The 24,799-nt window shown below is 36.7% G+C and overlaps 1 protein-coding gene across 16 annotated transcripts in view; it reads left to right on the top strand.

Annotated features, from left to right (window-relative positions):
• CLASP2 (cytoplasmic linker associated protein 2) overlaps positions 1 to 24,799 on the top strand; it is a 182,846-nt gene that overhangs the window by 35,804 nt on the left and 122,243 nt on the right. For 12 of the 16 annotated variants that reach the window (XM_055414697.2, XM_055414701.2, XM_055414704.2 and 9 more), the window contains one exon: positions 20,341 to 20,487. In XM_055414697.2, coding sequence (XP_055270672.2) covers positions 20,341 to 20,487 — 147 coding nt within the window. Of the gene's footprint in view, positions 1 to 19,763; positions 19,959 to 20,340; positions 20,488 to 24,799 lie in introns of those variants that run through there. The other 4 variants (XM_055414714.2, XM_055414711.2, XM_055414708.2 and 1 more) reach the window with 3 other exon arrangements.

Raw genomic sequence — 24,799 nt, forward strand, 5'->3', positions numbered from 1 at the left:
CATGAGTGTACTTATTGTCCATTAACTCCTAAGGTACAAATAAATGAAGTGTACTGAGGATTTTGGTATTTCCATTTCACAGATCAGGAAACTAAGGCTTGCTGAGATTATAAGTCCCAGATTCAGGCCCAGAGCAAACCAGAATCAAATCTGGAGCCTCAAATGTGCCTTTGGTATTGTCCTTCATAACATTTAGTACTTCAGTGTTTTTTCCTCCATTATTAAACCTTTTGTTAAGATGCTTAGAGGTATATATACTTTATAATCGCATCAACACCAGAGATGTGTACAAAGGGCAATTGAGGTTACTTCAGAAGTGTTTCATGTGGTTTTCACTACGTTCTTAAGGAAGGGTGGTCTGTATTTGGAAGTTTTTAACAGTTTCAGCCTTCTTTTATGACAGTTTAGTGACTTCTGTCTAAAGAGTTTGTCCCCTTGGGATGCTGAGGAATAGGGTGCAAACTTATATTAAAAAAATCATATTGGTAAACAGTAATTTAAATAATTATATATATGTTAATGGAAATATGATAGTAAATCTGATTTTGCATATTGTTATAGTTCATTTCAAGAATTTGTCTAACTTTTATATGTCCTTATAGAAATAAGCAACAATGTAATTTTAACTTCCAGTTTTTAAGGCAAAAGCCGTCAAAATTAATGAATTAAGTTCTCATATGCTTAAGGGCATTGCCAAATTTATTTGTTATTTTTAAATCTTATTTTCTAAACAGCTCTAAATGTTGCATTTGATTTGGACTGTATCCAGATTTTATTTCTTTCGTAAACATGATAGGTTCAGTAGCTATCAGTGTATATTTACTTACTTTTTTTTTTCAATAATACTAAATACATTCAGACTGTTTAGAATGTGTTGATTTTTTAAAAAAATCAAAGTGATAGCCTCTTATAAAGCTTAGAGAATAACCTTCCCACATATTCTCTTCCTCTTTAAAATGAAAATACTTGTATTGGATTTTAGTAATAAGGTAATACATCTTTATTAAAAAATTAAAAATCTGAACGATAACAGGTGTATAGTTTATCTTGGGGTTTATAGTTCTTAAGGGTTTCATATGTACTCCTCTGTATATTAGTCTCTCTCACATGTAATATACATGCATCATACTAGTATGTTGAGAATACATACAGCACTGGTTTATGCTATTCTTTATGTATTTTGTTTTTTATTCTTTAATACGCTAGTATCTTTTCTTTTTCAGGAATCGAATAATGTAAATAAACAATCACCTCTCAACCACCTCCAAACCCTAAGCCTAGAGATAAGCAGAGAGGAACACTTTTATTAGTATGGAGTTTGTTTTTTCATAACTTTTATTCTGCCTTACTTTCATATTAAGTATCAAAATAGTTTTGGTTTGACTTTGCTTACATGAATGGTATCATTCTCCACATATTTTTGCCATTTACTGTGTCTGCTCAGTAGTGCAATAGTGGTGGATTTTCCTAAAAATGTCATCATATGTAATTGTCATTTGTTTGCACTGTTGCATAGTACTCCATAGTATGGATGTGTGTTATAAATATCTCTTTGTCTATGGAATTTCAGATTGCTTAATCACATATAACTTTTCTAAATGATTCTGAAATGAACACCTTTGTTCAGATCATGTGTGTGTGTGTGTGCACATATATTTTTGCACACACATTTTTAAAAACAATCTAGAAGTAGAATTTCTGGATCAAAGTTTTTATTCATTTCAAGTTGTTTTAGTTCTCACAAATTTCTTCCAAAAAAGGCTTTGCCACTTCTCACCAACAGTGCCTTTTATCTTACATTCATCTCAGTTCTCATTATTAGTAATCTTCTAAAAATTTGCATATCAGATAGGTAAAAATTATCTCACCCTTTTAAAAAATCTCCTGTCTTTTTTCTGATGATATTCATATGTTTGAATGTTTATTTATTTATTTTCTTTACTGTGAATTGCTTTGTGGCATTTTTAGGTGACTTTTTTTTTCCCCTGTGCATCTTCTGGGCTTCCCTGATAGCTCAGCTGGTAAACAATCCGCCTGTAATGCAGGAGACCCTGGTTTGATTCCTGGGTTGGAAGGATCTCCTGGAGAAGGGATAGGGTACCCACTCCAGCATTCTTGGGCTTCCCCAGTGGCTCAGCTGGTGAAGAATCTGCGTGCAATGTGGGAGACCTGCATTTGATACCTGGGTTGGGTGCATCTTTTAGAGATATTTGAGAATAATTTTAAAATTTAATTTAATTTAATTTTTAATTATTTTTAATTTTTAATTTTATTTTTTTAATTAATTTTTATTGGAGTAGAGTTGATTTACAATGTTGTGTTTCTGTTGTACAGCAGAGTGAATCAGTTATACATATACTTATATCCACTCTCTTTTAAGGTTCTTTTCCCATATAGGTCATTACAGAGTATAGGGTAGAGTTCCCTGTGCTCCAGCTTTTTGCTTTTGACTTTTTCATTTATAGTTTCTCTTTCTATGTTCTGGTTATTAGTCTGTTATCTGTTAAAAATGTTATGTAGGCTTAACTTCATGGACATATGAAAGATTTTATTAACAGGTTCATTTCTAGGCAAACTCAGATTTGAGAAGCACTGTAATGACTAACAATTGAAGAGTTGTAGGGGTGGCTTTCAGGTGCCTTTTTGTTCAGTTGTCTTTATACTCCCCCAAGGGTACAAAACAAAGCAGTCAGATGATTATGAAGTAGCTCTGGGCAGTTAAACCAGATAGAGTTAAAAACCTGTAGGATTATTATGTGGCGCTGAGCCCTGAAATCTGCCTCAAAGCTCACAAGAGGAATTTGGCCTTTTGTTGTTATGCTGCAGAGTGCCTGGAAAGAAATAAGGTTTTGTTGCAAATAGATTGTTTCTAAACTTTAAACAATTCAAAACAGTCTATTCTTCCGAACATGAATCTTTTAAAAAAGACAAACAAGTGATGATATAACCTTGGCTTTCCCTTTGCCTTTTGGGACCATTCTAATCTGACAAGTAACTACTGGTTTGGGGGATCGAGAACAATAGCAAGAAATTAATGCTGAATAGATTTCTCTCCTTCCAAACCCTTGACTGTTCTATGTGATACACTCAGAGTCAATAATTTAAGGCACTGAAAGAAGCAGCCCTTTAACTTACTGGCCAAAAGGGCAAACTTTTCTTCTAGGAGCAATAAGGGGAAAAAAAAGCCTATGAGGAGAGGAAGTAAATTAGAAGTGAGAAAAAAAATTGGGCATTCAACAGCAATAAAGGCAGGAAAATAGTAGTTACTAAGACTGAAAATCTTCTTGAAACAGACCCATTTACCCATCTGGGTGCAAAGTGTTGGAACATCAATAGCAGCATATCTGCAAACATGATGTTGCTCATGAACCTGATTTTTTATGAAAAGGTTTACATCCTTTCTTTGTACATGGAGAATGTGTAGTTGATGTTCTTGACAGCTGTTGTAACCAACCTGTAACTGTGGTGAAATTTTAACTACCTAAAATGATGACATCTTAAAGGTTTTCAGTTCAGTTCACTCGCTCAGTCGTGTCCGACTCTTTGAGACCCCATGAACCACAGCACGCCAGGCCTCCCTGTCCATCACCAACTCCCGGAGTTCACTCAAACTCATGTCCATCGAGTCGGTGATGCCATCCAGCCATCTCATTCTCTGTCGTCCCCGTCTCCTCCCACCCCCAATCCTTCCCAGCATCAGAGTCTTTTCCAGTGAGTCAACACGTCGCATGAGGTGGCCAAAGTATTGGAGTTTCAGCTTTAGCGTCAGTCCTTCCAGTGAACACCCAGGATTGATCTCCTGTAGAATGGACTGGTTGGATCTCCTTGCAGTCCAAGGGACTCTCAATAATCCTTACTATGAACCTCATTTATTGTTTGGTTTGATATTATGATTATTATGAAATATATGGTTACTTAATTTTATTAATACCAAATAGTGATGTAAATTGTGTTTGTCCTTTTACTTCACAGAATTACTGAAGGTCTTGAATTTTTTAATTTATTTTTAATTGAAGGATAATTGTTTTATAGTATTGCATTGATTTCTACCAAGTGTCAACATTAATCAACCATAGGTTTATTCATGTTCCCTCCCATTTTAACATCCCACCTATCTCCCTCCCCATCCCCTCGAGGTTCTTATCGAGCCCCAGTTCCAAGGGACTTTCAAGAGTCTTCTCCAACATCACAGTTCAAAAGCATCAATTCTTCGGCGGCGATCAACTTTCTTCACAGTCCAACTCTAACATCCATACATGACCACAGGAAAAACCATAGCCTTGACTAGACGGACCTTTGTTGGCAAAGTAATGTCTCTGCTTTTTAATATACTATCTAGGTTGGTCATAACTTTCCTTCCACGGAGTAAGCATCTTTTAATTTCATGGCTGCAATCAGCATCTGCAGTGATTTTGGAGCCCAAAAAAATAAAGTCTGACATTGTTTCCACTGTTTCCCCATCTGTTTACCATGAAGTGATGGGACCAGATGCCGTGATCTTAGTTTTCTGAATGTTGAGCTTCAAGCCAACCTTTTCACTCTCCTCTTTCACTTTCATCAAGAGGCTTTTTAGTTCCTCTTCACTTTCTGCCATAAGGGTGGTGTCATCTGCATATGTGAGGTTATTGATATTTCTCCCAGCAATCTTGATTCCAGCTTGTGCTTCTTCCAGCCCAGCGTTCCTCATGATGTACTCTGCATACAAGTTAAATAAGCAGGGTGACAATATACAACCTTGACGTACTCCTTTTCCTATTTGGAACCAGTCTGTTGTTCCATGTCCAGTTCTAACTGTTGCTTCCTGACCTGCATACAGGTTTCTCAAGAGGCAGGTCAGGTGGTCTGGTATTCCCATCTCTTTCAGAATTTTCCACAGTTTATTGTGATCCACACAGTCAGAGGCTTTGGCATAGTCAATGAAGCAGAAATAGATGTTTTTCTGGAACTCTCTTGCTTTCTCCATGATCCAGCGGATGTTGGCAATTTGATCTCTGATACCTTTGCCTTTTCTAAAACCTGCTTGTACATCTGGAAGTTCATGGTTCACATATTGCTGAAGCCTGGCTTGGAGAATTTTGAGCATGACTTTACTAGCGTGTGAGATGAGTGCAATTGTGCGGTAGTTTGAGCATTCATTGGCATTGCCTTTCTTTGGGATTAGAATGAAGACTGACCTTTTCCAGTCCTGTGGCCACCGCTGAGTTTTCCAAATTTGCTGGCATATTGAGTGCAGCACTTTCACAGCATCATCTTTCAGAAATTGAAATAGCTCAACTGGAATTCCATCACCTCCACTAGCTTTGTTCATAGTGATGCTTTCTAAGGCCCACTTGACTTCACATTCCAAGATGTCTGGCTCTAGGTCAGTGATCACACCATCGTGATTATCTTGGTCGTGAAGATCCTTTTTGTACAGTTCTTCTGTGTATTCTTGCCACCTCTTCTTAATATCTTCTGCTTCTGTTAGGTCCATACCATTTCTGTCCTTTATCGAGCCCATCTTTGCATGAAACGTTTCCTTGGAATCCCTAATTTTCTTGAAAAGATCTCTTGTTTTTCCTATTCTGTTGTTTTCCTCTATTTCTTTGCATTGATTGCTGAGGAAGGCTTTCTTATCTCTCCTTGCTCTTCTTTGGAACTCTGCATTCTGATGCTTATATCTTTCCTTTCCTCCTTTGCTTTTCGCTTCTCTTCTTTTCACAGCTATTTGTAAGGCCTCCTCAGACAGCCATTTTGCTTTTTTGCATTTCTTTTCCTTGGGGATGTTCTTGGTCCCTGTCTCCTGTACAGTGTCACGAACCTCCGTCCAGAGTTCATCAGGCACTCTATCTATCAGATCTAGTCCCTTAAATCTATTTCTCACTTCTACTATATAATCATAAGGGATTTGATTTAGGTCGTATCTAAATGGTCTAGTGGTTTTCCCTACTTTCTTCAATTTAAGTCTGAATTTGGCAATAAGGAGTTCATGATCTGAGCCACAGTCAGCTCCTGGTCTTGTTTTCGCTAACTGTATACAGCTTCTCCATCTTTGGCTGCAAAGAATATAATCAATCTGATTTTGGTGTTGACCATCTGGTGATGTCCCTGTGTAGAGTCTTCTCTTGTGTTGTTGGAAGAGGGTGTTTGCTATGACCAGTGCGTTCTCTTGGCAAAACTCTCTTAGCCTTTGCCCTGCTTCATTCCGTGCTCCAAAGCCAAATTTGCCTGTTACTCCAGATGTTTCTTGACTTCCTACTTTTGCATTCCAGTCCCCTATAATGAAAAGGACATCTTTTTTGGGTGTTAGTTCTAAAAGGTCTTGTAGGTCTTCATAGAACCGTTCAACTTCGGCTTCTTCAGCATTGCTGTTTGGGGCATAGGCCTGGATTACTGTAATATTGAATGGTTTGCCTTGGAAACGAACAGAAATCATTCTGTCGTTTTTAAGATTGCATCCAAGTACTGCATATAGTATATGATAATTTTTTTTCTCTTTCTGACATACTTCATTCTGTATAATAGGCTCTAGGTTCATCCACCTTATTAGGACTCTCTCAAATTTGTTCCTTTTTATGGCTGAGTAATAGTCCATTGTGTATATATAACACAGCTTCTTTATCCATTCATCTGTCAGTGGACATCTAGTTTGCTTCCATGTCCTAGCTATTGCAAATAGAACTGCAACGATCATTGGGTTACATGTGTCTTTTTCAGTTTTGGTTTCCTCAGAATTAGTGGAATTGCTGGGTCATATTCCTGGCTTTATTCCTAGTTTTATAAGGACTCTCTACAGTGTTCTCCACAGTGACTGTATCAGCTTGTATTCCCACCAACAGTGCAAGAGGGTTCCTTTTTCTCTACAACCTCTCCAGCATTTATTGTTTGTAGACTTTTTGATGATTAGCCGTTCTGACTGGTGTGGGGTGATATCTCATTGTAGTTTTGATTTGCATTTCTCTAATAATGAGTGATGTTAAGCATCTTTTCCTCTGTTAGCCATCTGTATGTCTTCTTTGGAGAAATGTCAGTTTAGGTCTTTTGCCTATTTTTTGATTGGGTTGTTTTTCTAGTGTTGACTTGTATGAGTTGCTCATATATTTTTGAAATTAATTCTTTGTGAGTTGTTTCATTTTTTGTTAGTTTTTCCCATTCTAAGGGTTGGTTGTCTTTTCACCTTTATGTGTGAATAGTTTATAGTTTCTTTTGCTGTGCAAAAGCTTTTAAGTTTAGTTAGGTCCTACTTGTTTATTTTTGTTTTTAATTGAAGAATAATTGTTTTACAGTATTGCATTGGTTTCTACCAAATATCAATATGAATCAGCCGTAGGTTTACCCATGTTACCTCCCATTTACTCTAGTGGGTGGGTCATAGACGATTTTGCTGTGATTTATGTCATAGAGTGTTCTGCCTATGTTTTCCTCTAGGAGTTTTATAGTTTCTGGTCTTATATTTAGGTCTTTAATCCATTTTGAGTTTATCTTTGTGTACGGTGTTAGGAAATGTTCCAATTTCATTCTTTTACATATAGCTGTCCAGTTTTCCCAGCACCACTTATTGAAGAGATTATCCTTGCCCCATTGTATATTCTTGCCTCCTTTGTCAAAACTAAGGTGTCTATAGGTGTGTCGGTTTATCTCTGGGCTTTCTGTCTTGTTCCTTTGGTCTGTATTTCTGTTTTTGTGCCAGTAGAAGGTCTTGAATTTTTAAAGATCCCTTTGACGAAGAGGGTAAGAGTCTTCAAATATCTTTTAACTAGTCATTTAATAGAGCTTCCCTGGTGGTTTAGGTGATAAAGAATGTGCCTGCAATGCAGGAGACCTGGGTTCAATTCCTGGTTGGGAAGATCCCCTGGAGAAAGGAATGGCAACCCACTCCAATATTCTTGCCTGGAGAATTCCATGGACAGAGGAGCCTGATGGGCTACAGTCCATGGAGTCGCAAAGAGTTGGACACAACTGAGCGACTAACTCTAGTGAGTTAATATCTATCTAGAAATTTTAAGAGACTACCAAGTTTCTTGGCTTCTCTTAAACTTTGTATGGAATAGACTTTATTTTTAATAACTAAGAATTAACTAAGATTATGCACACACAGTCCTTCACATATGTAAAATAAAGTAAAACATCTTTTTATAAAACAATTATAAGACCATTTCCACATCTAAAAAATTAACCCACAGTATCAAATACTCAGTGTTCACATTTCTGTGATTATTTCATACATGCCTTTTGACGGTTTGAGTTCAGTTCAGTCAGTCGTGTCCGATTCTTTTCGACCCCACGGACTGCAGCACGCCAGGCTTCCCTGTCAGTCACCAACTCCTGGAGCTTACTCAAACTAATGTCCATCCAGTTGGTGATGCCATCCAACCATCTCATCTGTTATCCCCTTCTCCTCCCGCCTTCAATCTTTCCCAGCATCAGAGTCTTTTCCAGTGTGTCAGTTCTTCACATTAGGTGGCTAAAGTATTGGAGCTTCAGCTTCAGCATCAGTCCTTCCAATGAATATTCAGGACTCATTTCCTTTAGGATGGACTGGTTGGATCTCCTTGCAGTCCAAGGGACTCTCTAGAGTCTTCTCCAACACCACAGTTCAAAAGCATCAATTCTTCAGTGCTCAACTTTCCTTGTGGTCTAACTCTCACTTCCATACATGACTACTGAAAAAACTATAGCTTTGACTAGACAGATGTTTGTTGGCAAAGTAATGTCTATTCTTTTTAACATGCTGTCTAGATTGATCATAGTTTTTCTTCCAAGGAGCCGGTGTCTTTTAATTTCATGGCTGCAGTCGCCATCTGCAGTGATTTTGGAGCCCCCCAAAATCAAGTCACTCACTGTTTCCATTGTTTCCCTGTCTGTTTGCCATGAAGTGATGGGACTGGATGCCATGATCTTAGTTTTCTGAATGTTGAGCTTTAAGCCAACTTTTTCACTCTCCTCTTTCACTTTCATCAAGAGGCTCTTTAGTTCTTCTTCACTTTCTGCCATAAGGGTCGTCTGCATATCTGAGGTAATTGATATATCTCCCAGCAGTTTTGATTCCAGCTTGTGCTTCATCCAGCCTGGCATTTCTCATGATGTACTCTGCATATAAGTTAAATAAGGTGGGTGACAGTTTATAGCCTTGGTGTACTTCTTTCCCAATTTGGAACCAGTCTTCTGTTCCATGTCCAATACTAACTGTTGCTTCTTGACCTGCATACAGATTTCTCAGGAGGCAGGTCAGGTGGTTTATTCCCATCTCTTGAAAAATTTTCCACAGCTTGTTGTGATCCACATAGTTGAAGGCTTTGGCGTAGTCAATAAAGCAGATGTTTTTCTGGAACTCTCTTGCTTTTTCGATGATCCAACGAATGTTGGCAATTTGATCTCTGGTTCCTCTGCCTTTTCCACATCCAGCTTGAATATCTGGAAGTTCACGGTTCATGTACTCTTGAAGTCTGGCTTGAAGAATTTTGAGCATTACTAGTGTGTGAGATGAGTGCAATTGTGTAGTAGTTTGAACATTCTTTGGCATTACCTTTCTTTGGGATTGGAATGAAAACTGACCTTTTCCAATCCTGTGGCCACTGCTGAGTTTTCCAAATCTGCTGGCATATTGAGTGCAGCAGTTTTGCAGCAACATCTTTTAGGATTCTAAATAGCTCAATTGGAATTCCATCACCTCCACTAGCTTTGTTCGTAGTAATGCTTCGAACCCACTTTGTAGTGATGCTTCATAGGCCCACTTGACTTTGCATTCTAGGCTGTCTGGTGCTAGATGAGTGATCACACCATCGTGGTTATCTAGGTCATGAAGATCTTTTTGTATAGTTCTTCTTTGTATTTTTGCCACCTCTTCTTGATATACTCTGCTTCTGTTAGGTCCATAGCATTTCTGTCCTTTATTGTGCCCATCTTTGCATGAAATGTTCCCTTGGTATCTCTAATTTTCTTGAAGAGATCTCTAGTCTTTCCCATTCTGTTGTTTTCCTCTATTTCTTTCCATTGATCACTGAGGAAGGCTTTCACATATCTCTTTGCTATTCTTTGGAACTCTGCATTCAAATGGGTATATCTTTCCTTTTCTTCTTATCTTTCGCTTCTCTTCTTTTCTCAGGTATTTGTAAGGCCTCCTCGGACAACCATTTTGCCTTTTTGTATTTCATTTTGTTGGGGACGGTCTTGATTACTGCCTCCTGTACAATGTCACAAATTTCTGCCCATAATTCTTCAGATAATCTGAAGATTTGAATTAGGATTCAAACAAGGTTCACCATTGCAGTTATTAATAGATCTCTTAATCCTCCGTTCATATCTTTTTCTTTTTCTCCACTTGCATTTTTTTGTTGAAGAAAAAGCATTTGCGAGTTGCCAGCATATACAGAAGATGTTTAAAACTATTGAGAATGGATGAAACTACTCATGAAGTGTATTGTCTGGAGAAGAGGATATTCACCATTTAGTGGCTGAGTGGAGGAGAAAGATACTGAGCTACAGGGACTTGTGAGGTCAGAGGGAAGCCAAGGAGAGTATCTTGTAACAGCTGAGTGGAGAGTGGACAGCCAAAATATTTTGTATTATTGTTTCCTAATCTCAGTTGCTAATTTAGCTGTGACCATGGTCATAACTGGTATGTAAGAGTGTAAAACAGTTTAGCAATCCAAAGTCCTTTTACTCATTGTTTTAATTAGAATAAGGAAGGATATAGCTTCAAGTGAAAAGAGGAACTTTGGTGTAAGAAACTACTTAATTTGAAAGTGTATTTTGTGCATGAAAATCCATGATGTGGGTTCTTAACTGAACTAGTTGGTTTACTGAAGAAAATCCACACCCAATTAATTCCTTTTTGTGAGAAATGGTATAAAGATTTGGCTCTCTCTTTTCTTTGCCATGTAAAATGGAGAAGTTTTTAATCTTTTATACGGATTCAGAAGCAGAAATTGCAGATTTTGGAATATATGTACCCATAAAAGTGAAGTAGTATGTTTAAATAGCCATATAAAATATATGACTTTCATTGAAAGGAAAAAGGGAAGGGACTTATGGTAATATGAATTTACTATTTCTTATTGGAAACCTTGCAGACAGTTGTATTTTGGGATTCAGAATATGTCAGAGTATAGAAAAATAATATGGTCATACACCATGCATCATTATATAACAACTCTAGCTGGGTCTGAGACTGTCCCTTATAATCAAGTACATTAATATTTTTTGCAGTCAAATGTATGCAAATTCACAGTGAGTAAAATGAGACAATAAATAGTCTCTCATCAAATCGCATCATATTTTGCTATAAACTGAGTTCAAATCAGTTCACATTTTGCCACCAAATGAATTTAAATAGACAAAGCAAGCTGAAACTGGACTTCCAGAGCTTTTTGGCTTTCAGGAATGCAGATACAGGATTGTGGGCCTGTAATACCTCAGTGCTTGCTGAGGACTGTTTGCAAGTGTTGAATGTATGGAACTTGGGCTTCTTTTTTCCCTCCCCCTCAATTGCTGCCTGTCCCTCCCCCGTCCCTTTTCTTGTCCCCTTCCTCCTCTTTCTCCACCTCCATTTCCTTATCCTCTGTTTCCATCTCTTCCTTCTCCTCCCCTTTATTTCTCCCCTTCCTCCCTTCTGTCACCATCTCTTCTTCCCAGTCTCCTCCTCTTCTGTCATCTCCTCTTCCATCTTCATCTCATTTTCCTGCTCTTATCACCTTCTCTCCTTTTCCATCATGTGTATTACCACTGCAGCCTACTCACTTTATTAGTTTCTGTCTCCTAGTTCTTTTTAATATATTCATCCTTTTCAGTTTCTGCCCCAAACCATAGTATTGTCATTTTGAAACATTGAAGTGAGACCAGAAGTGTCAACATAATCATGATTTATAGGTTGCTTTTTGTATCTGATCCTTTTTTTTGTTTATTCAGTAAATATTAAAGTACCTACTGTATGTATCCTAGGTGATTTTTTTTTCTGATTTTTCTTTTAGTTCACTGATGATCCCTTGAGCTGTGTCTAGTCTACTATTATGCCTGCTTGCTAAATTTAAATTTCAGTTATTGTATTTTTATTTTTAGAAGTTCTATTTTATTTTTAATCTGTGTCCACTTTTTAAAATATTTTTCTGACCCCTGAAGTTATTTTCAAGCTTACCTAGTAAAAACTTCCAGATAGTTTGTGCTTAAGAATTCTCAGATTTGAATTTGGAATTCTAGGTAGGATCTTGATAATTCTGGGATCTATTCCTGCTGTCTATTTCTTTCTGTTTATTCTTTCTCATGGTGTCTTATTTCCTGTCACACCAAGTGATGTTTGGAAATTTATTTGTGCAAATAATATGAGGCCAGAGACTTTAAAAATTTTTTTATTTATTTTTAATTGGAGAATAATTGCTTTACAATGTTGTGTTGGTTTCTGCCATATATTAGCAATGGGACAGAGACTTTCTTCCAGGAAAATTCTTCATTTGCTCTGGCTGTTGCTTGGGAGTACTACTGGTGTGAGCCTACTGAGTTTAAGAGCCTTGGGTGTCTTAGCTGTCCAAGCAGTTGACCTTAATGAAGTCCTCCTGATTTTTTCTCTATTGCTCTCTTTTGAGAAAAGTTTGAAAAGAATAAAAGACTATGAGAGGGTAAGTGTTTATTTTTGGTTCACTTTAACCTTGCAAGTAGTCATTTGGTACACCAGTTTTTGGTGGGAAAAGTCTATTAATATTTTATATCTTATGTGTCTTAAATTCTGCTTCCTTTGCCCTGTAGACCTTCAGAAGTACAAGTTTTGTCTTTATTTCTTACCATTTGTCAGGTTATTGAGAAGACTTTTTAATTTTTTAGTAAGTGTTTATTTTTATTTGTTTTGTTTTTGGTTGTGTTGGTACTTAGTTGTGTCACGCGGATCTTTCCTAGCAGCTTGAGGACTCTCTAATTGTGGTGCCCGGGCTCAGTGGTTGTGACTCAAGGGCTTAGTTGCCCCAAGGCACATGGGATCTTAGTTCCCCGACCAGGGATCGAACCCACGTCCCTTGCTTTGGAAAGTGGTTCTTAACCACGGGACCATCAGAAAAGTCCCAAGAAAACTTTTTTAAATGTACATTTTATCCAGTTTTTATCCTTGTTTGCCTTTAGTGTTTCATTTTAGATAACCTAGTAACACTCAGATGACCATTATATCTACTACTATGGGCAAGAATCCCTTAGAAGAAATGGAGTAGCCCTCATAGTCCACAAAAGAGTCTGAAATTAAGTACTTGGGTGCAATCTCAAAAATGACAGAATGATCTCTGTTCGTTTCCAAGGCAAACCATTCAGTATCACATTAATCCAAATCTATGCCCCAACCAGTAATGCTGAAGAAGCTTAAATTGAATGGTTCTATGAAGACCTATAAGACTTTCTAGAACTAATGGCCAGAAAAGATGTCCTTTTCATTATAAGGGAAAGGAATGCAAAAGTAGGAAGTCAAGAGATACATAGAGTAACAGGCAGATTTGCCCTTGGAGTGCAAAATGAAGCAGGGCAAAGGCTAACAGTTTTGCCGAGAGAATGCACTGGTCATAGCAAACACCCTCTTCCAACAACACAAGTTCAGTTCAGTTCAAGTCGCTCAGTCATGTCCAACTCTGAACCACAGCACGCCAGGCCTACCTGTCCATCACCAACTCCCATAGTCCCACCCAAACCCATGTCCATTGAGTCGGTGATGCCATCCAACCATCTCATCCTCTGTCATCCCCTTTCCTCCTGCCCTCAATCTTTCCCAGCATCAGAATCTTTTCCAGTGAGTCAGCTCTTTGCATCAGGTGGCCAAAGGATTGGAGTTTCAGCTTCAGCATCAATCCTTCCAATGAACACCAAGGACTGGTCTCCTTTAGGATGGACTGGTTGGATCTCCTTGCAGTCCAAGGGACTCTCAAGAGTCTTCTCCAGCACCACAGTTCAAAAGCATCAATTCTGGAGAAGGAAATGGCAACCCACTCCAGTGTTCTTGCCTGGAGAATCCCAGGGACGGGGCAGCCTGGTGGGCTTCCGTCTATGGGGTCACACAGAGTCGGACACGACTGAAGCGACTTAGCAGCAGCAGCAGCCATTCCCATCAGTTATGGCTGCTTAGATTTTTGCAAGAGAGGAGTTAGCTAAAAGGATCTGGTCCACATACAAAATGTAAATGGCCCACCTCGGATTTTTTTAACATGAAGCAAGTGTCTGGCACTAAGGGATGGGAGAGTAGGATGGTAGACTGAGCTGATGGAGAGGGACTTGTTTAAGGGAAGTTTGTCATTTTTCCTTTGAAAAAGGAAAAAGTAAAATCTCTTAGGAATTTGGTATTCACATCTCAGAGAAATACAACACAAAGTGCAGACTTATATTTGAGAATTAATGTTAACCCTTTGTGTCTAGTTTGAAGCTTCTTGTATTTGTCTAAAACTACAAGCCAGAATTTTGTATCTCCTTTGATAAAAAGTGTGTATAATGTAAAGTAGTTTTGCATATTCTTGTGCTGCACATGGGCTGGATTTTTAAAAAAATTTTTTAAAGACTTGAAGAGAACCTTGTAATTTGTGTAAATGACAAGTGTAAAATCCTACCATAAAATGCGAAAAATATGCATTGTTTCAAATAAAACTAAGAAATGCAGCATTAAAAAAAAAAAAGCATCAATTCTTCTGTGCTCAGCTTTCTTCACATCCAACTCTCATATTCATACATGACCACTGGAAAAACCATAGCCTTGACTAGATCGACCTTTGTTGACACAAGGGACAACTCTGTACATGAACATCATCAGATGGTCAGTACCAAAATCAGATTGGTTATATTCTTTGCCGCTGAAGATGGAGAAGCTCTATACAGTCAGCAAAAACAAGACTTGGAGTTTACTGTGGCTCAGATCATGAATTCCTTATTGCCAAATTCAGACTTAATTGAAGAAAGTAGGGAAAACCACTATCTCTTCAAGAACATGAACTGTTCCCTTGGTATCTCATTCAGGTATGACCTAATCAAATCCCTTATGATTATGCAGTGGAAATGAGAAATAGATCTGATATACAGAGTGCCTGAAAAACTATGGGTGGAGGTTCCTGACATCCTACAGGAGGCAGTGATCAAAACCATCCACAAGAAGAAGGAATACAAAAAGGCAAAAGGGTTTTCTGAGGAGGCCTTAAAAATAACTGTGAAAAGAAGAAAAGCTAAAGGCAAAGGAGAAAAGGAAAGATATGCCCATTTGAATGCAGAGTTCCAAAGAATAGCACGGAGAAATAAAGTCTTCGTCAGCGATCAGTGCAAAGAAATAGAGGAAAACAATAGAATGGGAAAGACTAGAGATCTCTTCAAGATAATTAGAGATACCAAGGGAACAGTTCATGCAAAGATGGGCACAGTAATCCAAGTCTAGGCCCCAACCAGTAATGCTGAAGAAGCTGAAGTTGAACGGATAGAAATGGTATGGATCTAACAGAAACAGAAGATATTAAGATGAGGTGGCAAGAATACACAGAAGAACTGTACAAAAAAGATCTTCATGACCCAGATAATCACGATGTGTGATCATTCACCTAGAGCCAGACATCCTGGAATGCGAAGTCAAGTGGGCCTTAGGAAGCATCACTACAAACAAAGCTAGTGGAAGTCATGGGATTCCAATTGAGCTATTTAGAATCCTAAAAGACGATGCTGTGAAAGTGCTACACTCAATATGCCAGCAAATTTGGAAAACTCAGCAGTGGCCACAGGACTGGGAAAGTTCAGTTTTCATTCCAATCCCAAAGTAAGGCAATGCCAAAGAATGTTCAAACTACTGCACAATTGCACTCATCTCACACACTAGTAAAGTAACGCTCAAAATCCTCCATGCCAGGCTTCAACAGTGCGTGAACCGTGAACTTCCAGATATTCAAGGTGGATTTGGAAAAGGCAGAGGAACCAGAGAACAAATTGCCAACATCCGTTGGATCATCAAAAAAGCAAGAGAGTTCCAGAAAAACATCTACTTCTGCTTTATTGACTACGCCAAAGCCTTCAACTATGTGGATCACAACAAGCTGTGGAAAATGGGAATACCAGACCACCTGACCTGCCTCCTGAGAAATCTGTATGCAGGTCAGGAAGCAACAGTTAGAACTGGACATGGAACAACAGACTGGTTCCAAATAGGAAAAGGAGTATGTCAAGGCTTATATTGTCACTCTGCTTATTTAACTTATATGCAAAGTACATCATGAGAAACGCTGGGCTGGATGAAGCACAAGCTGGAATCAAGATTGCCAGGAGAAATATCAATAACCTCAGATATGCAGATGACACCACCCTGGCAGCAAGTGAAGAGGAACTAAAAAGCCTCTTGATTTTAAAGCTCAACGTTCAGGAAACTAAGATCATGGCATCTGGTCCCATCACTTCATGGGAAATAGATGGGAAAACAGTGGAAACAGTGGCTGACTTTATTTTTGGGGGCTCCAAAATCACTGTAGATGGCCACTGCAGCCATGAAATTAAAAGACGCTTACTCCTTGGAAGGAAAGTTATGACCAACCTAGACAGCTGGGACTTGGTGATGGACAGGGAGGCCTGGCGTGCTGTAATTCATGGGGTCGCGAAGAGTCGGACACGACTGAGCAACTGAACTGAACTGAGACAGCATGTTAGAAAGCAGAGACATTTCTTTGCCAACAAAGGTCCATCTAGTCAAGGCTATGGTTTTTCCAGTAGTCATGTTTGGATGTGAGAGTTGGACTATAAAGAAAGCTGAGCGCCAAATAATTGATGCTTTTGAACTGTGGTGTTGGAGAAGACTCTTGAGAGTCCCTTGGACTGCAAGGAGATCCAGCCAGTCCATCCTGAATTTTTTTAATCAGTCCTGAATATTCATTGGAAGGACTGATGTTGATTTTTTTAATCAGTCCTGAATATTCATTGGAAGGACTGATGTTGAAGCTGAAACTCCAATACTTTGGCCACTTGATGTGAAGCACTGACTCATTTGAAAAGACCCTGATGCTCCCTGGAGGGAGGAGAAGGGGCCGACAGAGGAGGAGATGGTTGGATGGCATCACTGACTCAATGGACATGAATTTGGGTCTTTTTTGTACAGTTTCTGTGTGTTCTTGCCACCTCTTCTTAATATCTTCTGCATCTGTTAGGTTCATACAATTTCTGTCCTTTATTGAGCTTATTTGCATGAAATGTTCCCTTGTTATCTCTGATTTTCTGAAGAGAAATGTATATGAATGTATAAAAATGTAGGGTTCTGATGTTTTGCCCCTACTGGATTGGGCTCCATCATTATTAAAAAGTCTCTAGTAATGCTTGTTCAAATTGTTTTGTTTGAAATTAGTATAGCTACAGGAACCTTTTGGTTAATGTTTATCATGGTCTGTTTCTTCATTTTACTTTTAACATTTTTGTGACCCTTACATGTAAAATATATCTCTCATTTAAGCAACCTGTTTTTAAAAACAGATTCAGTCTTGGTTTTTCTTGGACTATTTAGTTCATTTACTTTTAAAGTAGTTACTGATATATTTGATTTTATTTTTCCCACTTTTTCTTTTATTTCTATTTCTTATCTTTTGTCGTTTGCTAGTTCTTTTCAATTAATCAGTTCTTCTTGTTATTTTATTTTTTCTTCAATTTGTTTTTTTATGTATGTGTTTACTCTTATTTCAGTGGTTACCTTCAAGCAGGGATAGGGAAACTTGCTTGCAGGCTAAATCCAGTCATCCTCCTGTTTTTATACATAAAATTTTATTGAAACACAGCCACACTCATTTGCTTGCATGTTGTTATCATTGCTTTAACACTACAGTGGCATAATTGAATAGTTGCACAAAGAGACTACATATATGTAAGGTTTGCAAAGCTTATAATATTTCCTATATGACCATTTAGAAAAAGTTTGCCTGTTTCTGCCATATTGCTGTGGTTCTTAAACCTGATCTTGTATCAGAATCACCAGGCGAGTTTGTTAATCCAGAGTTTCTGATTCATTAGATTTAAGTTGGGGCCTCATAATTTGCATTTCTAACACATTGCCAAATGATGGTCAGCTGCTTGCCTGGGACAGCATTTTGAGTACCACTGCCTTAGAGGTTACAGTCTTTGTAACCCCTTGCAAAGTTGCATATTTGGCTTACTGTAACCTAAAATAAATCACTGTGTTTACTACTTCTACATTAATACTGAAAGCTTTAGAACCCTTTAACTTTGCTTAGCTCTTAGCACTATTTTATACCAATCTTAGACAACAACTCAAATGTCTATCAACAGTAGAATGGATATTAATAACTCGTGGCACATTTCATGCACTAAAAAACTTGAAGCAGTGAAAATTTGTCTTCCAAACATTTTATTGAGTGAAAAGAAACTAGATACTAGAGTACCTATTATTTGATTCCTTTTGTATAAAAGTTCAGAAATGGGCAAAATTGACTAGACTAGTTAGCTTTGGTAGAAAATAACGACTTTAGGTCATTTCAGTGAGGGTGCTTACCGAATGTTGATAATGATCTACTAGTCTGGAGACTGGTTACACTAGCATATTCATTTTGCAAAAATTAATTGAGCTGCATGCTTTAATTTATATACTTTTCTCTGCCTTGTTTTAATAAAAAGGGAAAAATTAATTTCCTAGTAGTTTTAGAAAGTTAAGAGTGAATTATTTTTAAGTGGTAGAAGTATTTACTCATTTCAATTCTTGTGTGTGTGTAGGAACAGAGAGCACTGTTTCCATGGGAACTTCTGGCTGCTCTGTAGATTTGTGTATATACTCTGTCCCTCTAGCTGTGTTTTTTAAAAATAGGGTGGTGGTCCATAAAAAAAAGTTTTATTTGAGATTATATTAATGTTTATTAACAGAGCAGTCTCCATAGATTTAATTGATCCAAACTGGCTGCCAGTAGCGTATTGCTAAAATATGTATAGATTTTTTAACTAAAAGATACGTTTTTCCTACACATTGTACTGTTTAAGAAAAACACTTGCTGAAGTGTAATGTGGTTTGTGTTAGGGTGTCTATTTGATCCTTATTTTTCCAGTAAATAAAACAGTCTTAACACTTGTCTGGTATTTTTTTAAATACATTTAGTAGTTGGACTTGCAGTGGTTTGTAGGGATGATTCTGTTTTACCTGATGTGGGTGTTTGCATAGGTAAGGGATACAGACTGAAAGGAAGAGATTCTGGCATATTGATTTGAAGCCTGTGGTAAAGCTGCTTCTCTGCCTCGCCCATCTTGTTTGTCGTGGTTGGTTTGTTCAGGGTCCTAGAGAAAACCATCTTCTCAGACGAGTAAAATGCATGCGTCTTCTGATTTAGAGGGTGGATTGTGGGTGGGAGGGTTCATTTTATACGAAGAGGTTATACTAGTGTAGTTATTCATAAATAGTCCAAAAGGAACTTTGTAGAATATTTTTGAATTGTTGATGAGAACAAATTGTTCAGTTGGTTTCTGTGGCCTACAGAAACAGCAAATTGTAAGATTACAGAGTTAATTATGCACAGTAACGAGCACTGTGATACTCCGTGTTTTACTGATGCAATAATAAGCACTCCAGCAGAACAAACATTGCAGAAAAGGTTATTTTTTCTTTGTATAAATTTTCATGTGGATTAAAGAGAAGGAAACACATTTAGGTTTATAAACCTTTAGTATTGAACACCCTTGACATTTTTGTTATAGACTTAAGGATTGCAGCTTCATGGAGAATTTTTTTAAATACATGGAGAATTTTTACCTTTCATCTGGCAGTAGCTGCCATAAGATGATGTCACCTTGTAGCTGATTGGCTGTTACAGCACCTAGGGCAGGGAAGAGAAAGAAAAATGCCGGCACAAACCTCAGTGGTGGTTCTGTGGTTGTTGCTGTCTGTTTTTGATAGAATCTTTGATTAGTATCAAATCTATTGTATTTGGCCATGTGAACTATCCAGAGCATCATAGGGTGAGGGAAATTAAGAGCTTTCAGAGGAATGAGGCGACTGATTTGCAAACGGATCTGTGATTGTAAGTTGCAGAATCTGGGTATAAGAAATAAGGCAGGGTGTGCTGGAAGATGCACTATGGGAGGAGCTGGCAGAAAATGCTTGTATGAGTAGCAGAGAAATGAAAAATTCTTCTTACTACTCTTAGCGTTAATGTGTTTGGTTTTATGTTGTGACTTAATATATCTAGGTAAGAACTAAGGTAATATTGTAAACTGATTTTAAATTACACTGGGTTATTTTATATAGTGTTAGTTTATAAATGCTTATTCAAAGGAGCTTTATTTTGTATTATCTATCTTCTAGTAATGACTTTATACATACCTTTTTTGATTTTTGAGTCTTATGGAAAATTGAGCAAAGCTTGGTTCTCTTAAAATACATTTTTCTAACACTTTGTGCAGATAAAAGCTTTGATGATGAAGAATCAGTGGATGGAAATAGGCCATCATCAGCTGCTTCGGCCTTCAAGGTTCCTGCACCTAAAACATCCGGAAATCCTGTCAACAGTGCAAGGAAGCCTGGTTCAGCAGGTGGCCCTAAGGTTGGAGGTAATGTAAATCCATTTCAAATCTGATGTGCATACCTCGTGCCCTTGATATGGCCACACATACACAGAACTTCAGAGGAATATGTTTATTCATGACTGCAGCAGGATTGCAGAGCTAGAGAATCTGTTGCAGCACTCAGAAGAATGTGCTGCCTTTCCGAAAACATTTAAAATATCATATATTGATATTTCCTGTCAGAACATATGTGAATTTGTGTTTTCTTGAGATTATTTATTTTTCAGATGCCATAAAAAGATATTTAAGGGAGTGTTAGGGGTTTGGGTCTTTTTGTTTTCAAGGTTTTTCAGAATTTGGCTATTTTCAGGTGCTTTAGTTGTTAAGGAAGTACTGATTCATAAAATGTTCATATACATTCATCTAGAGCAGAAGTCTTAAATACTCTAACATGGAAGAAATGGTTTAAGATACTGGGTATTGAATAATTTGTCACAATAGGAAATGGGTGGTGGTCAAGTAAAGTTACCTCAAAAATGTTTTCTGGATTAGATAATAATAAATAGGAAAAACCAGGTTTTATGGCAATTATACAACACATAGTATTCTTTGGTCATATTAAACTTTTTAGCATATTGTTTATCTTTGAATTTTTTATGAGTATTTTTTTCATCCACTAATTAGAAAGCTGTATTTTTAAGGTGCTAGTTTTGCCAGGCTTTTACAGTAAAATGAATTCTGTAAGAAAAAGGATAAATATTTCATGCTAAAAAGACAGTAGTTTCTTTCTCTTTTTTATTAATAAATTTATGTATTATAATTTGGGAAAATAGATTTTTCCTTGTTTATGATAGCTAGTGGGAAAGTCATAGTCTTCAGGATTTTGTTTTTTCTCTTTTTGTCTACAGTTCTTTTATTAAAAACAAAAAGGAAAGAAAAATAAGCTGTATTTTGACCAGGTTCTATAAGTTGTGTTTTCTTGATCTTTCTATACAACCAAATGTTATTTTCTACGTCATAGGATATTCTAAACATAGTAAAACTATTATAAATATTTCATCTTTTAAATATTTTTAATACTAGTAAGAAAGATGGTATGGTACGGTATATACATGTATATTTGCATGCATATAAATAATTTCTCGATATTTTGAGTAATTTATACTTTAGTATTTTAATCATTTTGTTTTGCAATTTTAGGAGTATATTCTCATTCTGTAGTCATTATATCCTGTTACATGATGTCTATTATGGATTCTTATCTCTGGTATAAAGTTACTGACATTCTATGGTGGCTTACTTTTGTAACAAATGGCAACCTTCGCTAATTACAAGGGGAATATGTTTTCTTTATTTTGACTTACAAGTTTCTGATCTGTGATATTATGATAATTATTTTATGAAATTGTCTTGGCTTAAAATGGATTAATATTTAAAATGCATTGTGAAAATATTTAACATTTTTGTGACTCTGAGCCAGTGGTTTATAATTAGCTGTGATTTTCACGTTTTTTCTTTTCTTTGATGAAAGTTGAGATCGTAGTTTACCTACTAAAAGTCACTTAATTCTGATGTTAATCAAATGTATAAAATCAGATTTCTTTTTAAAGAAGCAGAAACTTTCTTAACACCATATTCCCTTCTCTGATTTGTAATCTTACCAGATAGAAGAGTAGGTAGCTTTCAGGATTGTCATCATTAATCACTCATACAGAGTATGCTGTCTGTTTTGGTGGCAGCCCTTTTGATGAAAACAAGGGATACCCCTTCGTTTTTTCTTCATTCCTCTCTTCCTCCTCCTCATTATTTTGGCAATAGCATATTCATTCTGCAATTTTTTGTTTGTTTGTTTGTTTTGTTTGCCATAGCTCATTTAGGTTCACTGCCCATTTTTCTATCTAAGAAAAAAACTCTTAGCCAGAAGATACTGATATTGCTCAGAAATTAATGCAATTCTTGGCTGTCAGTCCTTCTTTAAAAATACAACTTTCAGCTTTTTTGTTCTTGGCAGAGGCTTACTGATTTTTAAATCAGTCGCAGATAGTTTTCTTAGAGTTGTAGAATCTTTGAGTTAGAAAGGACATTGGGAGTCATATAGTTAAATTTACTATTTAGGTATAGCAGTCCCTTTCACAGTATTCCTGATACATGGCTGATTATTCAGCATCTGATTAAGTATATATTCATGGATTAAATTTGGAACAAAAACCATCTGCAGTACCACTACACAAGACATAATCAACTGTACTTTGTTCCAGTTATTTTTATAGTTACTTTTCCAATTATTTTTACACATACAGATATTTTCTTAGGAGGGCAGGATTGGCATCCTTCATTGTATAGGTTTGTATACCTTTTTTCTTTATATTAATACTTACCCTGACCATTTTCTCATTGTCTTAAATTATTAATTTAAAACTGCTGCTGCTGCTAAGTCGCTTCAGTCATGTCCAACTCTGTGCAACCCCATAGACGGCAACCCACCAGGCTCCCCTGTCCCTGGGATTCTCCAGGCAAGAATACTGGAGTGGTTTGCCATTTCCTCCTACAATGCTTGAAAGTGAAAAGTGAAAGTGAAGTCGCTCGGTCATGTCTGACTCTTCACGACTCCATGGACTGCAGCCCACCAGGCTCCTCTGTCCATGGGATTTTTCAGGCAAGAGTACTATTCATGACTAAATAATATCTAGGTTTCTTTCATGTTTTCGTCTGTCATATGCCATCAGTCTCTTATGTATATATTTCAGCACATCTCCAGCCATTTCTTGAAATAAATTTTTAAACTACTGAATCAAAAGGTACATTGATTGCTTATGCTCTTTCAGTTTGGCATAGTATCCTTCATAAAAGTTATAAGCCATTTCAAATCTGGATAGTTTAATTCATGTTTTATATTGCTTAAAAATCTGCTCCTTGTAACTTAGGCAGAGAAGGTGGATTATTTGTTAACATGATACTTTCAAATACTTGAGTGTCCTGCCTCTGTTATAACTATTGCATTTTCTAGACTGTACATTTCATTTCTCATAACTTTATGTGGAATAATGGTGATTCAGTCCAAGCATTTTGTTTGCTACTCCGTGGTATGTAATAAATAGGCATGATTAGTTCCTAATTGAAAGGGTAGAGTAGGTAGAGGTATATAGTAGTCGTAAAAGCCAATCACAGTTCACTGTGTTTAACAAATTTCTTTCCAGGTAAGATTTCCAAAATAAAAATAAAGTGAGCTTCTTTAGAACCCTGATTGAATCTACTTTGAAGTTTTGGAGTTTAATTTACTTCTCCCAGAGATATGTGTCGAGATTAAAGAGGTGTATACTATTTTTAGCAAAATATCCTATCCAGTTAATTAAAGTCAGTAGGACCTGTGTTTAATCTTTTGTGTTAGTTTTGTTTTCTTCTTTGGCTCGATGTGCCAACCTGTTCTCATTCTGTGTGGCCTCTAAACCAAGGAGAATTTTTTTAAAAAGATTATGGGTTGCTCCATATTGATATACCATTGCTATGAAAATCCATATTATGTGGATATCAAAAGTGTCTTTATGATTTGCAAATTAGAATAAGGATAAATTGAATTCCCTTAAACAGTCCATTTTCTGAATAACATTTGTGATTTCATAGTAGGAATTTAGATAAGCACATTTTCCCTTCTTTTGGCTTAATGGCTTCAATACAATTGGTGAATATACTTGATTATTTCAGATATTTACATTTCTATAGTATTTTAGTCAATAGTTTTTTTCAAAAAAACTAGGGGCTGTTTTTATGTATGTTTTCATTTAAACCTTGAATTTAATAAAACTCAAGTTTTATTAAAACTCTGATTTAGGTACTTTATTATCTCAGTTTTACTTATAAACAGACTATAGTTTGGAGAATTTAAGCAACTTGAACTGGTCATGCTTTTAATAAGTGGGTGAAGCACAAAAATAATTTTGTTATATTGACACCAGTACTAAACTCACTAAACTTTAGATCCTAAAGTTCTGAGGTTAAAATCTATAGGAATCACCACTATTTTCAACATCCACAAATCAGTCATTTTAAGCCTCAACTAGTGTGATTCCTAACAAAGTAGAATATTTGGAAATAAGCAAACTAGTAATTTTTCATTATAAATGGAAACGCTTTTTTTAGTGTTTTCCTCTTTACAGTTGCCTTTTTAAAGCTTGTCTTCTGAGTTATGTCCCTATTCCTGTACCAATTATTTTGTCTGCTATTCTTTTTCTAAAATAAAAATTGAGTTAGATGATGATATAATTGCTCTTATTTATAATTCATACCAGATTTTGAGGTTAGTGATTTTGTTTATAATTCATACCAGATTTTGAGGTTAGTGATTTGTCACTGAGAATTA

Source organism: Moschus berezovskii, chromosome 24, assembly GCF_049115385.1.
Source record: "Moschus berezovskii isolate FMDL1 chromosome 24, NW_MosBer_1.0, whole genome shotgun sequence".
NCBI lineage: Eukaryota > Metazoa > Chordata > Mammalia > Artiodactyla > Moschidae > Moschus > Moschus berezovskii.